This window comes from Primulina eburnea, chromosome 4, assembly GCF_022965805.1.
Source record: "Primulina eburnea isolate SZY01 chromosome 4, ASM2296580v1, whole genome shotgun sequence".
In the NCBI taxonomy this organism is placed as follows: Eukaryota; Viridiplantae; Streptophyta; class Magnoliopsida; order Lamiales; family Gesneriaceae; genus Primulina; species Primulina eburnea.
Window position 1 is genome coordinate 37,769,756 of NC_133104.1, and position 15,818 is coordinate 37,785,573.

The 15,818-nt window shown below is 30.6% G+C and overlaps 1 protein-coding gene across 1 annotated transcript; it reads left to right on the top strand.

Annotated features, from left to right (window-relative positions):
* The first annotated feature begins 5,984 nt into the window (after positions 1–5,984).
* On the top strand, positions 5,985–8,104 carry LOC140829847 (mogroside I-E synthase-like). Its single transcript, XM_073193129.1, has 2 exons — positions 5,985–6,719; positions 7,321–8,104. The coding sequence occupies exons 1-2, from the start codon at positions 6,063–6,065 to the stop codon at positions 8,047–8,049; spliced, it is 1,386 nt and encodes a 461-aa protein (XP_073049230.1). The 5' UTR covers positions 5,985–6,062; the 3' UTR covers positions 8,050–8,104.
* Positions 8,105–15,818: the final 7,714 nt, after the last annotated feature.

Below are 15,818 nucleotides of genomic sequence, written 5' to 3' on the forward strand. Positions count from 1 at the left end.
TTTTATGTCCAGTTTACATCCTATATAGTAAGCATATGAGTATCCAATTAAACTAAATCATGAACCTTTGGGATACCATATGACAACGTTCTGAGTTACCTTCAAATATTTAGGTATTCTCTTTGCAGTAAGAAAATGTAATTGCTTAGAAGTAAATTGGAAGTCGAACACAAATGCAAACAACAAACATTACATATGGTCTTCTAGCAGTTAGGTATAATAAAGAGACAATCAGACCTCAAAACTGAGTTACTGTTACCGAGATTCCCATTTAATCTTTATCATGTTTGGTTACTGAACTCATTGGAGTGGATGTTGAGGAACAATTTTCCATTCTGAACTTTTTCAGTAACTCCTTGGTGTACTTAACTTGATTGATGAAAATGTCAGATTCCATTTTCTTGACTTGCAAACACAGAAAGAATATTAATTCTCTCATTAACTCATTTCAATTTATCTTGCATTAACTTGGCAAATTCTCGTGCAACTTTGGGTTATAAGATCTGAAAATGATATTATATACATAAGCTTTTACAAATAAGATATGATCATTTTTAATAAATCTAAACAGAGTTTTGTCTACTGATCCAATGTTGAAAGCATTGTTAATTAGGGACCGAGACATAGTATCATATCATGCCATTGTCGCCTGCTTTAATCCATAAAGGGCTTTATGTAGTTTGTATATGTGATTCGGTAGTGTATGATCAATGAATCCTAGAGATTGTTTAACATGCACTTCCTCTTACAGTAGTCCATTTAAAATCGGTCTCTTCATATCCAATTGATATATCCTGAAATTCTTAGAAGCAAAAAAAGTATGAAATTTCGGATAGATTCTAATCGGGCTACCGGTGCAAAATTTTCGTCAAAAGATATTCCTTCTTCTCATACAAAACCATGTGTTACTAATCTTTCTTTAATTCTGATTACTATTTCATCCTCATTTAATTTATTTTTAAATACCCATCATGTACCGATAACAATTTGATGATGACATATAAGAAATAAATACCAAACATTATTCCTCTTAAACTGATTAAATTCATCTTGCATGACCTCTATACAAGTAAAATGAGTAAGAGCTTCATTTATTTTCTTAGGTTATAATTAAGAGATGAAAGCAACATACATATATTCGCTAATCATTTGTTTGCTAGTTCTGAAGGTGCCGAGGGGTAACCGTTTACTAATGGGGGAGAGTGATTTTTTTGCTCCATCTGTAATTTGGTTATGATAAAATGTTAGTTGGATCAAGATTACCTGTTATCTAAGTTACTTCAGCATCATCTTGAATATGCTGATTAGTAGCCTCTTGATTATGTTTTATGTTAGTCTCTGCTACCGACTCGATCTCAGGAACAACGGGTTCAAGGGTCTGATTTGATCTCTTAGGAGCATCATCCTCACTGACTTCTTCCAACTGAACATTTTCTATTTTAATACTCAATCATTCATGTTAGATTGTTCAGAGTCATTATAGGACTCATCAAATACCACATATACCGACTCTTCAACATTTAAAGTTATATTATTAAAAATTCGGAATGCTTGATTACTGATGAGTACCCAATAAATATGACAACATCTGAATTCTTATCAACGGCAGCTAGATGATTCTTAATATTATTGTGTGTGAAACATTTGCATCCAAAAATATGTAGATGAGATAAATTTGGCTTACTCTCATTCTAGATTTCATATGGTGTCTTTCCACCTTTCTTCTTGATCATGTCCAGTTCTGAGTGTGGCAGGAATTATTGATTTATTATGCCCAAATTTTTTTAGATGTTCCTAAATCAGCAAGCATCGTCTGTGTTGCTTCTTTCAGTGTTCTATTCATTCATTCAACTATTCCATTTTTTTAAGGGGTTTGGGCTACTGAATATTTTGGTTGTATCCATGTCCTTTCGAGTTGTCTCCAAATGTAATTTTGGATCGATTACAACTAATGACTTCTGAAAGTATATTAACTTGACCAGTCATATGTCTTGAGCAACTACTATCTAAGCACCACGTTGAGCTTTTAACGTCGGTAGAGCTTTTCTTTCTCTCATCAGCAGTCAATTTGGGTCAGTATCCGCCATGAGACACTGAAATTCTTTAGAATCATTATCACTAGATTAACTCTCTGAGTCAGAAGATTCAGAACTGGAATTTGTCTACTTACTTTTTATTCCTTAGCAACCATCGTCTTGTGATCTTTTCGGACTTCTTGCCCTTGCTCTTTTGTCCTTTCTTCTTGTAATAATCTATATTGGGATTAGGACAATCTACAATGAAGTGATCGGTCTTCCCACAATTGAAACAGGCCATGTCGAGGGATGGTGACTCATTATTGAAGTTCTTGTTGGGATTCTTATATGTTTTATGACTTTCTTCATGAATCTTGAGAATTTCTTGAATAATAGAGACGTAAAATTGTTGCTGATTTGCTCAGAAGTATTATCTGGTACTGGATTAGCAATGTCATGGAAAAACCCTTGGTTGGATGGCTTGATGTGATTTCTTCTCCACTTCTGATTTCCAACTCGAACTCGTAAGTCTTTAGATTAGCAAACGATTCATGCAATTCCAAATTGTTTAAATCCTTTAATTCTCTCATTGCAATTGGTTTTACGTCTCATTTCCTTAGGAGAGATCTCATCAACTTGAGTGATACTTCTAGATTGGTGTACTCCAAGAGCAGCTAGTTCAATGATAATGCTATTGAATCTCTCATCAATCTCATTTAAAGATTCTCCTAGTTTCCATCTTGATATTTTCGAACTTTTGCATGGCTACTCTGAGTTTGTTTTCTTTTGTCTTACCATTTTTCTCACAGAGCTGAATCATCTTTTCCCATATTTTCTTTGCGGTGTTGCACATCTTGATTTTACTAAAAATATTTTTATCGAGTAATGTACAATATATCTTTTTACATGTTATCCAGAATTGTTTTTTTTCTTGTAACCAGTATTCTACTCCAATCTATGCTTCTTAATCATATGAGGTTCTCTATCTAACACAACAATAGCAGTGTTGACTTTCATTATTTTGATTGTTCTATCAGTGATGACATAGCACGTATCATCATCTTGGGAATCCAGTTGACCTTTCATTCATATCTTCCAATCATCGAACTTTCTCTTGAGAACATGAGAATTTTGCTGAAGGACGCCACTAATGTGTACTGATTCAGAGTTTGAGAAAATAATGTCTTTGATACCACTTATTAAGATATGTGGAGGTTATTTAGATAGAGATGATGAATAAACACCTCCTCAAATTTTTTAAGTTTGTTTTCAAATGACTTTTATTGGAATTAGTAGCGGAAGTCTGATTCTTGACTTTCAAATCTCAGTAGACAATTGATATTCAATGCAGAATAAGTATGTCGAAACTTTGTGAAAACACAATTCAATAGCATAAAAATATACAAAAAACAAGGAATTGTTTTTGGAAGTTTGGATGTTGAATTCTTCTGCATCTCCCTATCTTCTATTTCCAGAAGGTACTCATTAATAGACTTTGGTATTACAGTACTTTGTAATTACCGACTGCGATAAGATTTAACACTGTCTACTGAAACTTTTAGCGCAACAGTAGATTTCTCACAGTTGATTGAAAGCTCAATAGACAATTGATATTCAATGCAGAAGAAGTATGCTATGATTTTGTGAAAACACATTTCAATAGCGCAAAAAATAAAAAAAAACAAGGAATTGTTTTTGGAAGTTCAAATAATGAATCTTTCTACGTCTTTCCTTCTTCTGTTACTAGAAAGTTCTCACTAATAGACTTTGGTATTATAATACTTTTTAATTACCCACTTCAATAAAGCTTAACACTGTTTATTGAAACTTTTAATGCAACAGTAGATTTCTCACAGAAGTCTAATTAGAAGTACTATTTATATTAGTTTACAATAACTCACACTTAATAAAGATATACGAATTACATTGAGTGTTTTAATAGCACAAAATGATCTCTAGAGGATCTGATATAGCTTTGAGTGTATTCTTCTCATATTTCTTTTCAGCGATGCTTCTGAGTGTAAGATAACTGATCGCATGATAGTGTTGTGTCTTATGTTGAAAGATTTTTATGGCTTTTTATAATTGATTTCCAATAGTAGAATCTGAACGACTATAAAGCCATCGTACAAGGCTATAAATAATGTTGTATAACTTTTCATACGTAATTAATGTTTTCTTGAAATAGAATGTGACATTGAATGCTTGAGATACAGATTTGTCAATTGTAGTCATAATAATTTTTTGATTTTGCGTACTGAACTTTTATTCTGAATGTTTTTTCTGTCGGGTAAATGTTTTCCATATGACCGTTTAAATAATCATTAGTCTTATACAAAAATCGATGTTCCGAAATATTTGATAGTCCTTATGATCGATTCTGACTAGAGTACTGAATTTATCTGCTTTTTATATCCTTTACAAATCACATCAAGTCCATTTATATAATCTATATTTTATCCGGCAATCTCAATCATCTTCCCCGTCAAGTTATCTTATTAATAATTGTTAATTATTTCTCCTTTACGCAATCAGCAATTGAAAACACGTTTGACTATTATCCAAACCCCATCAATTTTCAGGGAACCATAATTAATTACGCAAGCGTTTTGAGTCTTTGGATCCAAAAAATCTAACAGAGTCTCGGATCGGAGATCTCTTATTCTTATTATTATAAGATCGTGGTTGAATCCGCATATGTTTGATAACGAGACGGGAATTGAGAGCGGAACCTCTCTACTCATGCTGGAGGGAGCATCTTCATTTACTGGTTTTTTATTATTTATAAAAAAACTCAAATTAATTTAAATAGAGATCTGCTGAATCTCCCAAGTAATTTTCAACCATATTTGTTCGTTGCGTAACTCAATAATTTCCATATTATAATTAATTTTTTTGATTGACATTGAATCTGTCAAATTAATTATAGAAGACACGACTCTTAGAATATAGTATTAAAATCGAAATAAAATACTCACAATATTTTATAACATAATTATTAAATTATTTAAATAAATATCTTGACGATATCGCCATTTAGTCGATAATTATCTTTCTTATATATTATCTTTGATTATAGAGTTGAAAAAAATGGAAAATCGTTGGGTGTTAAAAGCAAAATACAAAATAAAAAATCTTTTATGTGTTACTACAAAATTGTTTTTTTGCTAATATATATTTATTTGACGGAGTTTTTCGATAAGAAACCTCTTGGTTTGATGTTTAATTTGTAGATAATTAGTTTAATAATTTAGGAGTAAGTCTCTTGTGAGACAGTCTCACGAATTTTTATCTTTGAGACGAGTGATCAATCTTAACGATATTCACAATAAAAAAATAATATTTTTAGCATAAAAAGTAATATTTTTTCATAGATGACCCAAATAATAGACATGTCTCACAAAAAACGACAGATTGTCTCACACAAGTTTTTGCCATAATTTAGATGAGAAAATGTATCAACAATGTGATGAGTTTAACTAGTAATTTAAGTAAGCTTTGTACCTTTAACATGATTTAAAATCTTTCCTACTATATTATAATACTGTAGAAGCAGTATTGATATTATATCTACCGAGACTATGTTTATCTTTGTGTCTCTCGTTAAAAAGACACTCATTTAATTAATGTATAATTTTAAGAGTAGGTCTTATGTGAGACCGTCTCACGACTCTCAATCTGTGAGACGGGTCAACCCTACCTATATTTATAATAAAAATTAATACTCTTAGCATAAAAATTAATACTTTTTCATGGGTTACCCAAATAAAGATCCGTCTCACAAAATACGACACATAAGACCGTCTCACACAAATTTTTGTCTAATTTTAATATATTCTATCGCGTTCAATTGATATGAAATAAGACTGTAATTGAAACATAAATTATTATTATTATTATTATTATTATTATTATTATTAATTAATTAATTAATAAAGGAAAAAGAATGGCAATAGGGAGAGTCGAAGCTTTAAATTCTCCCAACAAGATACGAAAACCTCATGCAAAAATTAATATTTGAAGCGAAAGCTATCAGATCATTCGAAAATGGAGAAAAAGCAAAACGAACAAGGAAAACCCCACTGCCTCGTGCTCTCGTTCCCTCTGCAAGGCCACATTAACCCCATGTTCCAATTCTCCAAGCGCTTAAAACAAACTGGAATCCCGAAAATCACCCTCGTCACCACCAAATTCTTCCTCAAATCCGTTCAAAATTTCCCCGACGCCTGCTTCCCGGTGGAGACAATCTCAGACGGTTTCGACGACGGCGGAGTGGAGGCCGTGAAGCCCGAAGAAGCCTACAGTCGCTGCTCGGAATACGGGTCGAGAACATTGGCGGAGCTGGTGGAGAAGCTTCGGAGCTCGGGGTCGCCCGCTGATTGCGTGATATACGACCCGTTTTACCCATGGGTATTCGATGTGGCTGAGAAGTTTGGATTGATGACTGCCATTTTCTTTACGCAGCCTAATTCGGTCAACTGTATCTACTTCAACGCGTACACAAGGGAGCTCAAACTTCCGGTTATGGAGGATAGGATTCGGATCCCCGGCGGGTTTCCGGTTATGGACCGCTCCGATCTGCCTTCGTTTATCCGGGATCACGAGTCGGATCCCACGAGGTCCGAGATCATGATGGAGCAGTTCAGGAATGTGCAGCGGGTCGACTGGGTTTTTGTTAATACATTTCACCAATTGGAACAAGAGGTGCGCAATTTATTAATCTTATTATTATTTTAAAATTTTGACAACAGACTTAAATTTTTATTCAAATGTTTTCATTTAGCAAAAACTTTTTAATATTTGACTATTAAGCTTAATAAAATTTATGGAAATTATTTTCAAGGCTCTTAGTCCATCACCTTGTAAATTTTTTGTTTCATTGCATTAATTTTTTATTTTCGGTTATTTCGATCGAACGGCTGACGTAATGTCAAACACATAATCAATTTCTAATGTCGTGTCGGCGTTTTTTTTATACAATATCAACATTTTCAAACGACAAGTCAACGTTTTATGTCATTACATCAACATTGGTGAAATAAAACAAAAGACCAAAAAATCAAAATCATTGGGAGTCAGGAAACAAAATAAAGGTATTTAAGATGGCAAATTAAAATTTAAGCACCCTACTTATTTCTAATTTCCTTTCTTGCAACATGTTTATTTCATAATTTATTGTTCAAATAGAAAATTGGAGATAATGTTTAAATGGTCCCAACAATTAATTTACTAATCAATTAATAAAAGATAATTGAATACATCAATAAAATGCAACCAACTTATTTAATCCATTTGTCTAAAGTAGGTAACAGATTGGATGTCAAAGTTCATGGCAATGAGGCCGATAGGCCCAACCATACCATCGATGTTCCTGGACAAACGCGTTCCAGACGACAGCCAATATGGACTCAGTATTTTCACGCCAATAACCGATCCTTGCTTCGAATGGCTCGATAACCGGCCCATCGGGTCGGTGGTCTACGTATCATTTGGAAGCTTCGCAAGGCCAACAGTCGAGCAGATGGAAGAATTAGCGCTTGCACTAAAATCACTCGATTGGCCTTTCTTGTGGGTAGTTAGAGCATCCGAGGAATCTAAACTTCCAAAAAATTACGAGGAGGAGATACGTGACAAGGGGCTCGTTGTGGCGTGGTGTCCTCAACTACAAGTCTTGAAACACGAGGCAGTAGGGTGTTTCGTGACACACTGTGGGTGGAATTCGACGTTAGAGGCGCTGAGTTTGGGCGTCCCGGTGGTGGCGATGCCGCAGTGGAGCGATCAGTACACGAATGCAAAGTTTGTCGAGGATGTTTGGCGCATGGGGGTCAGGGCGAAAACGGACAATAGAAGACTCGTTGGACGAGCGGAGATAGTTAATTGTGTAAAACATGTGATGGGAAGCGAGACGGGGAGAGAGATGAGATCGAATTCGACCAAGTGGAAAGAATTGGCTAGGGAAGCTGTGGATGTAGGAGGGAGTTCCGATCAAAATATTCAAGAATTTGTTACGGCGTTGAAGTTGAAATTTTGCTAAAAAAACTGATTGTTTAATTTTATCTATATTTTATAAGAGCAGGTCTCTTGTGAGACGTCTCACGAATCATTATCTGTGAGTCGAGTCAAATTTATCGATATTCACAATAAATAGTAATACTCTTAGCATAAAAAGTAATATTTTTTCATGGATAACTCAAATAAGAGATATGTCTCACAAAATACGACCTGTGAGACCGTCTCACACAAATTTTTATCATTTTATAATATAGATAAATACTAGATTTAATTAGAGTAAAATATATGTTTCAAAGTTGGTTTTGGAATTCAGTTTCTTTCAAATATAATTTGAGAATTAATACCTGACAATAACCAAACTATAATTTTAACTCCCTACAAAAGATATTTTACATTTTTTTCTTTTTTTTGTTTACCTAAATATATAAATATATTATCCCTCAACCAAATTGCCCAAATAATTTTCTCCCTCCCCTCAACGAAATCCATCGGCTCCTACCCAAGCAAATCCATCTGCCCGATCTATCATCCTTCCTTGTGACTTGAAAAATAGTTATTGAAGGTAAAGATCAGTCTCTTATTCCGATTTTGTTCTAGTAATTTTCATGAATATGAGTCTATTGTTGGTCACATTTCATGCATTTTATGTGTTTGATTACTTGTTTTAGTTGTGAGAAGCAATTAAGCCGATTGTGTTTTATTGTTATGATTTTGTTTCGAGTCTAACCATATCTCGCTTTTAATTTTTGAACTGAGATGTTAAGTTTTGGAAATTGTGCAAATTGTTAGTTTAATTATGTTCCATATTTCAACTGCTTTGGTTAGTGTTTTTTTAACGTAGAAGCAATTTGGGAACATTGAAATGTTAGCATTACGTGATTATTATGAACTTCAACTGCTTTCTTTGTCCCTCGTAGAGTGAATTTGTACACGAAATGTTCTCTTCTCCTCAGGTCAAAGCAAAAGTTAAGAGGATTGAATTTTGAGCCACTTGATAGTATGAGCAGTGGCGGAGCCAGAAATATGGCTCCGCCCGAGTTGTAATTTTAAATTCTAAAATCTTTTGATATTTTAAATTGATTTACTCGGACTAATATCATATTATTCCAAAATTATATAAAATTTACATATAATTTTTTAAAAAAAATTGGCCAGCCCGGGCAAATCACCACGTGGCTCCGCCTCTGAAGTATGAGAGTTAATTATCACAAGACTGTAGAATCATTTAAAAGATTTGGAATTGTTTGAAGCCAATACTTTCAGGGCAAAAACTTGTGTGAGACGGTCTCACGGGTATTATTTATGAGACGGATCTCTTATTTGGGTCACCCATGAAAAAGTATCAATTTTTAAGCTAATAGTATTACTTTTTATTGTGAATATGGGTAGGGTTGATCCGTCTCACAGATTATGATCCGTGAGACGGTAGACTCACTCTACTTTCATAACGGTAAATTTTGTACATATATAGGAACAATCATTAAATTTTGAATAATAATGGTATGGATGTTGTTGCTGTTGGTGGAGGCTCAGGAATGGTCAATGTTGCGGAAGCTAAGAATTCTACCATTCTTTTGATCTGAAGGCAAGGAGCCTGTGAGGAAATGTTGTTGAATAATATTTTGTGATTATTGATTGGTTTAGTTATTACGCAAGTTTTGTTTGATTGCCTAAAATTTGGTTCGAACCATGTGTTGCCTTTTATTTTTGTAAAGAGATGTTACATATGGATGTTCTCATTTAATATTTTTTTTAAAAAAAAAAACAAATTCTCAACTAAACATGGAAATTTTAAAGTACTTAGTTTTACTTGAGAAATACATAATTTGAGTTTGCAAATATTTAATTTCGTAAATAAGATACTCACAATACATATTAAAATGATGGATATTTGAATAGGCAATGTAAGTTCACCAAATGTTGGTATTTTCATTGAAAATGCATTTGTCTGACATATTCATCATATTTAATATATTTTGTGAAAAAAAAAATCCAAACTAAGCATTGAAATTTTAAAATACTTAATTTTACTTGAGAAATACATAATTTGAGTTTGAAAATACTTGATATCGAAAATTAAATACTTACAATACGTATTAAAACATTATATGTTCGAATAGACGACGTAAGTTCACCAAGTGTCGGTATTTACATGAAAGAAGTATTTGGATAACATATTCATCTCATTTAATATTTTTTTGTAAAAAGCAAAAAAAATAAAAATCTCAACTAAACATGGAAATTTTAAAGTACTTAGTTTTACTAGAATAATACCTAATTTCATATTGCAAATGCTTTATTTGGTACAAGATATACTCATAATATGCAACATAAATTAATCAAGTGTTGTTCTTTTCATAGAAGATGTATTTGGATGACATATTCATTTTGTTTCATTTTTTTTGTCAAAAAAAAAAAAAAAACAAATTTCCAACTAAGCATTGAAATTTTAAAGTCCTTAGTTTTACTTATGAAGTACCTAATTTAAGTTTGCAAATACTTGCTATCGAAAATGAGATACTCACAATATGTATTAAAATAATGGATATTCCAATAGTCAACGTAAGTTCATCAAGTGTTGGTCTTTCCATGGAAGATGCATTTGGATGACATATTCATCTCATTTAAATTTTTTTGTAAAAAAAAAAATTCCCAACTAAACATGGAAATTTTAAAGTACTTTGTTTTATTTGAGAAGTAACTAATTTCATATTGCAAATACTTGATCTGGTACATGATATACTCAAATATTTAATAGAATACTGGATATACGAATATGCAACGCAGTTTCACCATGTATTAGTCTTTCCATTGAAGATACATTTGAATGATATATTCATCTCATTTAATATTATTTTGTTAAAAAAAAAACAAATTTCCAACTAAGAATTGAAATTTTAAAGTACTTAATTTACTTAAAGTTACTTCATTTGAGTTTTCAAATACTTGATATTGTAAATGAGATACACACAATATGTATTTAAATACAGTATGAGATACACACAATATGTATTTAAATACAGGATATTTGAATAGGCAACGTAAGTTCACCAAGTGTTGGCCTTTCCATGGAAGATGCATTTGGATGACATATTCATCTCATTTAATATTTTTTTTTAAAAAAATCCCAACTAAACATGAAAATTTTAAAGTACTTAGTTTTACTTGAGAAGTACATAATTTCAGATTGCAAATACTTGATTTGGTACATGAGATACTCATAATATGTAATTAAATACTAGATATTCGAATATGCAATGTAAGTTCAAAAATTATTGGTATTTCCATGGAAAATGCATTTGGATGACATATTCATCTCATTTAATATTTTTTTGGAAAATAAAATTCCTAACTAAGCATTGAAATTTTTAAGTGCATAGTTTTACTTGAAAAGTACCTATTTCATATTGCAAATATTTGATTTAGTACATGAGATACTCATAATATTTAACAAAATACTGGATATTCTAATATGCAACGCAAGTTCACCAAGTGTTGGTCTTTCAATGGAAGATGCATGTGGATGACATATTCATCTCATTTAAAAAAATTATATAAAAAACAAATTTACAACTAAATATGGAAATTTTAAAGTACCTAGTTTTAGACTTGAAATTACCTAATTTCATATTGAAATACTTGATTTTGATACATGAGATACTCATAATATGTAATAGAATACTGAATATTCGAGTACGCAATGTAAGTTCACCAAGTGTTGATCTTTCTATAGAAGATGCATTTGGATGACATATTTATCTCATTCAATATTTTTTTTTTGTTAAAAAAAAGTCAAATTCCCAACTAAACATGAAAATTTTAAAGTAATTAGTTTTACTTGAGAAGTACCTAATTTGATATTGCAAATACTTGATTTGGTACATGAGATACTCATAATATATAATAGAATACTGGATATTCGAGTTTGCAACGTAAATTCAATCATTGCTGGTTTTTCCATAGAAAATTCATTAGGTTACTTATCCATGTCATTTAAATAAATAAAAAAATTAGCTCATTAATCATCATGGCTAAGAGTAAGTTGTTTGTAGATCAAAACAAGCACTTAACAAAGATATAGTAGCTCACTCGTCATTGAGTAAGAGTAAGTTCTTTGTATATCGAAATAAGTAGTTATTCTTATTTCATGAGGAGTGATGAATAATGTTTTTGTAAGATTTTCAATTACATTGAAAATGCATTATATTGCATTCAATGGAAAGACCAACGATTATTGAATTTATGGTGATCGCTCGAATATCCAATATTCAATTACATATTGTGAGTATCTCATTTATCAAATCAAATATTTGCAACCTGAAATTAGGTAATTCTCAAATAAAACAAAGTACTTTAACATTTCCACGCTTAGTTTAGAAAAAAAATTTACAAAAAAATATATTAAATAAGATAAATTTGCCAACCAAATGCATCTTATATGGAAATATCAACACTTGGTGAACTTACCTTACTTATTCGAATATCTAGTATTCTATTACATATTATGAGTATCTCATTTATCAAATCTAGTATATGCAAACTCAGATTAGGTACTTCTCAAGTAAAACTAAGTATTTTAAAATTTACATTCTTAATTGGAATTTGTTTTTTGTTTTTCTTACAAAAAAAAAATATTAAATGAGATGAATATGTCATCCAAATGCATCTTCCATAGAAATAGCAACATTTGGTGAACTTATGTTGCATATTCGAATATCCAGTATTCTATTGTATATTATTAGTATCTCATGCACCAAATCAAGTATTTTCAATATGAAATTTGACACTTTCAAGTAAAAATAAGTACTTTAAAATTTTCACTATTAGTTGAGAATTTGTTTTTTCTTAAAAAATATATTAAATGAGATGAATATGTCATCATCTTCCATGGAAAGACCAACACTTGCTCAACTTGCGTTGCATATTCTAATATCTAGTAGTCTATTATATATTATAAGTATATCATATACCAAATCAAGTATTTACAAAATGAAATTAGGTATTTCTCAAGTAAAACTAGGTAATTTAAAATTTCCATTCTTAGTTGGGAGTTTGTTTTTTTTTTTTTTACAAAAAAAATATTAAATGAGATAAATATGTCATCCAAATGCATCTTCCATGGAAATACCAACACTTTGTGAACTTACGTTGCATATTGGAATATCCAGTATCCTAATGTATATTATGAGTATCTCATGCACCAAATCAAGTATTTTCAATATGAAGTTTGACACTTTCAAGTAAAAATAAGTACTTTAAAATTTCTATGCTTGGTTGGGAATTTGTCTTCTTTTTTTTTGTGTAAAAAAAATAATTAATGAAATGAATATGTTATCCAAATGTAACTTCCATGGAAATATCAAAACTTGATGAATTTACGTTGCATATTCGAATATCTAGTATTCTATTATATGGTTGGGAATTTGTTTTTTTTTAACAAAAAAAAAATTAAATGAGATGAATATGTCATCCAAATGTATCTTCCATGAAAAAACCAATTTGGTGAACTTACATTGCCTAATAGAATATCAGTATTTTAATACATAGTGTGAGTATCTCATTTACACTATCAAGTATTTGCAAACTCAAATGAAGTACTTCTCAATTAACACTAAATACTTTAATATTTCAATGCTTATTTGGAAATTTGTTTTTTTTTTTATAAAAAAAATTAAATGAGATGAATATGTCATCCAAATGCATCTTCCATGGAAAGATTAACATTTGGTGAACTTACATTGAATATTCGAATATCCAATATTCTATTATATATTATGAGTATCTCATGTATCAAATCAAGTATTTGCAATATGAAAATTAGGTACTTCTCAAATAAAAATAAATAATTTAAAACTTACATGTTTAGTTGGGAATTTGTTTTTTGTTTTTTTACAAAAAAATATATTAAATGAAATGAATATGTCATTCAAATGCTTCTTTCATGGAAATATCAACAATTGGTGAACTTACATTGCATATTCAAATATATAGTATTTTGATACATATTGTGAGTATCTCATTTACGATATCATGTATTTGCAAACTCAAATTATGTATTTCTCAAGTAAAAATAAGTACTTTAAAATTTCCATTAAAAGTTTCATGCTTAGTAGAGAATTTTTTAAAAAATATATAATTAAATGAGATAAATATGTCAGTCAAATGCATCTTCCATAAAATACCAACACTTGTGAACTTATGTTGCCTATTCTAATATCCAGTATTTTAATACATATTGTGAGTATCTCATTTACGGAATCGAGTATTTGCAAACTCAAATTATGTACTACTCAAGTAAAATCGAGTACTTTAAAATTTCCATACGTAGTTGGGAATTTGTTTTTTATTTTTACAAAAAAAATATTAAATGAGATGAATATGTCATCCAAATGCATCTTCAATGGAAATACCGACATTTGGTGAACTTACATTGCTTGTTTGAATATCGAGTATTTTATTACATATTATAAGTATCTCATGTACCAAATCAAATATTTGAAAACTCAAATTACTGATTTTTTTCTGAATGCATAAAATTAATATTTCAATTTATAATATTAAGTAACATCAAATTTGGGTATCACATATGGAAAAATAAGTATAGACAGCTTCTATCCTCTTTAATTGTAATTTACCCAATTTGGGAACCAATTGCTCCATTACATATAAAAATTTTGTTGGAAAACACAATGAATAACCTTCTTTTACTGTTGGTCCAACATCTCTATCTTTATCATCCGTATTTTCTTTAGTCTTCTTTTTATTCTTCGTCATTTCTAATCCACATAAAAAAATTACAATGTAAACCATGAAATAATTTGGAATATTACAAATATATAATAAACTCACCAAAAGTCACAGTAATATTGAAACGTCTATTACTTTTTAACTTTAAATCCTACTAATTTTTTTTTATAAAATTCGAAACTCATTATTTAAAATACTCAACACTTCCATAAATCAAACAGTTTAACAATTAAAATCTCAAGTGCATAAAATCCCTAAATCGTAAATTAACAAAATTCAACTCCACCCTTTAACATTATCATCCTAACTTCAAAATAAAACATAAAAATATATAATCATATCATTAACAAAATCTTTAAACTTTTAACTATCAAGCTAATGCGGAAAATAAAGTCTTTCGAGTACAAGCGTCAGCGCCTCTTTCAATATCATCATCACCTGCAACATTCAAACCTACTTAGTCTAATGACTCAGCACGTTCTAAATATGAGTAGCAAGTAATTCATTTACAAGAACATGTATTTAAAATCGTACTTTTATTCGAAATAAATTTGTAAGCATAATTTAATCATAAATCATAATGCTTTCAATCATTTATCATTTTGGGTGAAGTTTGATCCTTGAAAGTGACTAGTCTTTATCCTCTAGTCGACTGATCAGTCTTAGCTCACCATTGCGCATGGGTACGGGCACTAGACACCGATTTAAAATAGAAATACGATCGTTGGGCTCTCTCTGGGACCTTTTCCCTCACGATATGCCCAAAAATATATATCATATCCTTTTTTGTCACGGTCAATTCACATTCTTCAAAATATTTTTTTTCTTTTCTTTTTAATCATAGAATATTGTGTCTTTTTCACATTTGAAAAATAGCATTTTAATAGTAAAAATTTCACAGCATTACAATAAATCATAAAGTATCATATTTTCATCCTAAACATTCAAAAATATCATGTAACATGCGTTATGATCTATCAGGACACTGTCAACCTTTTTCGTATTATCCAAGTATAAAATGACCCAAACTAATTATTAAATCTT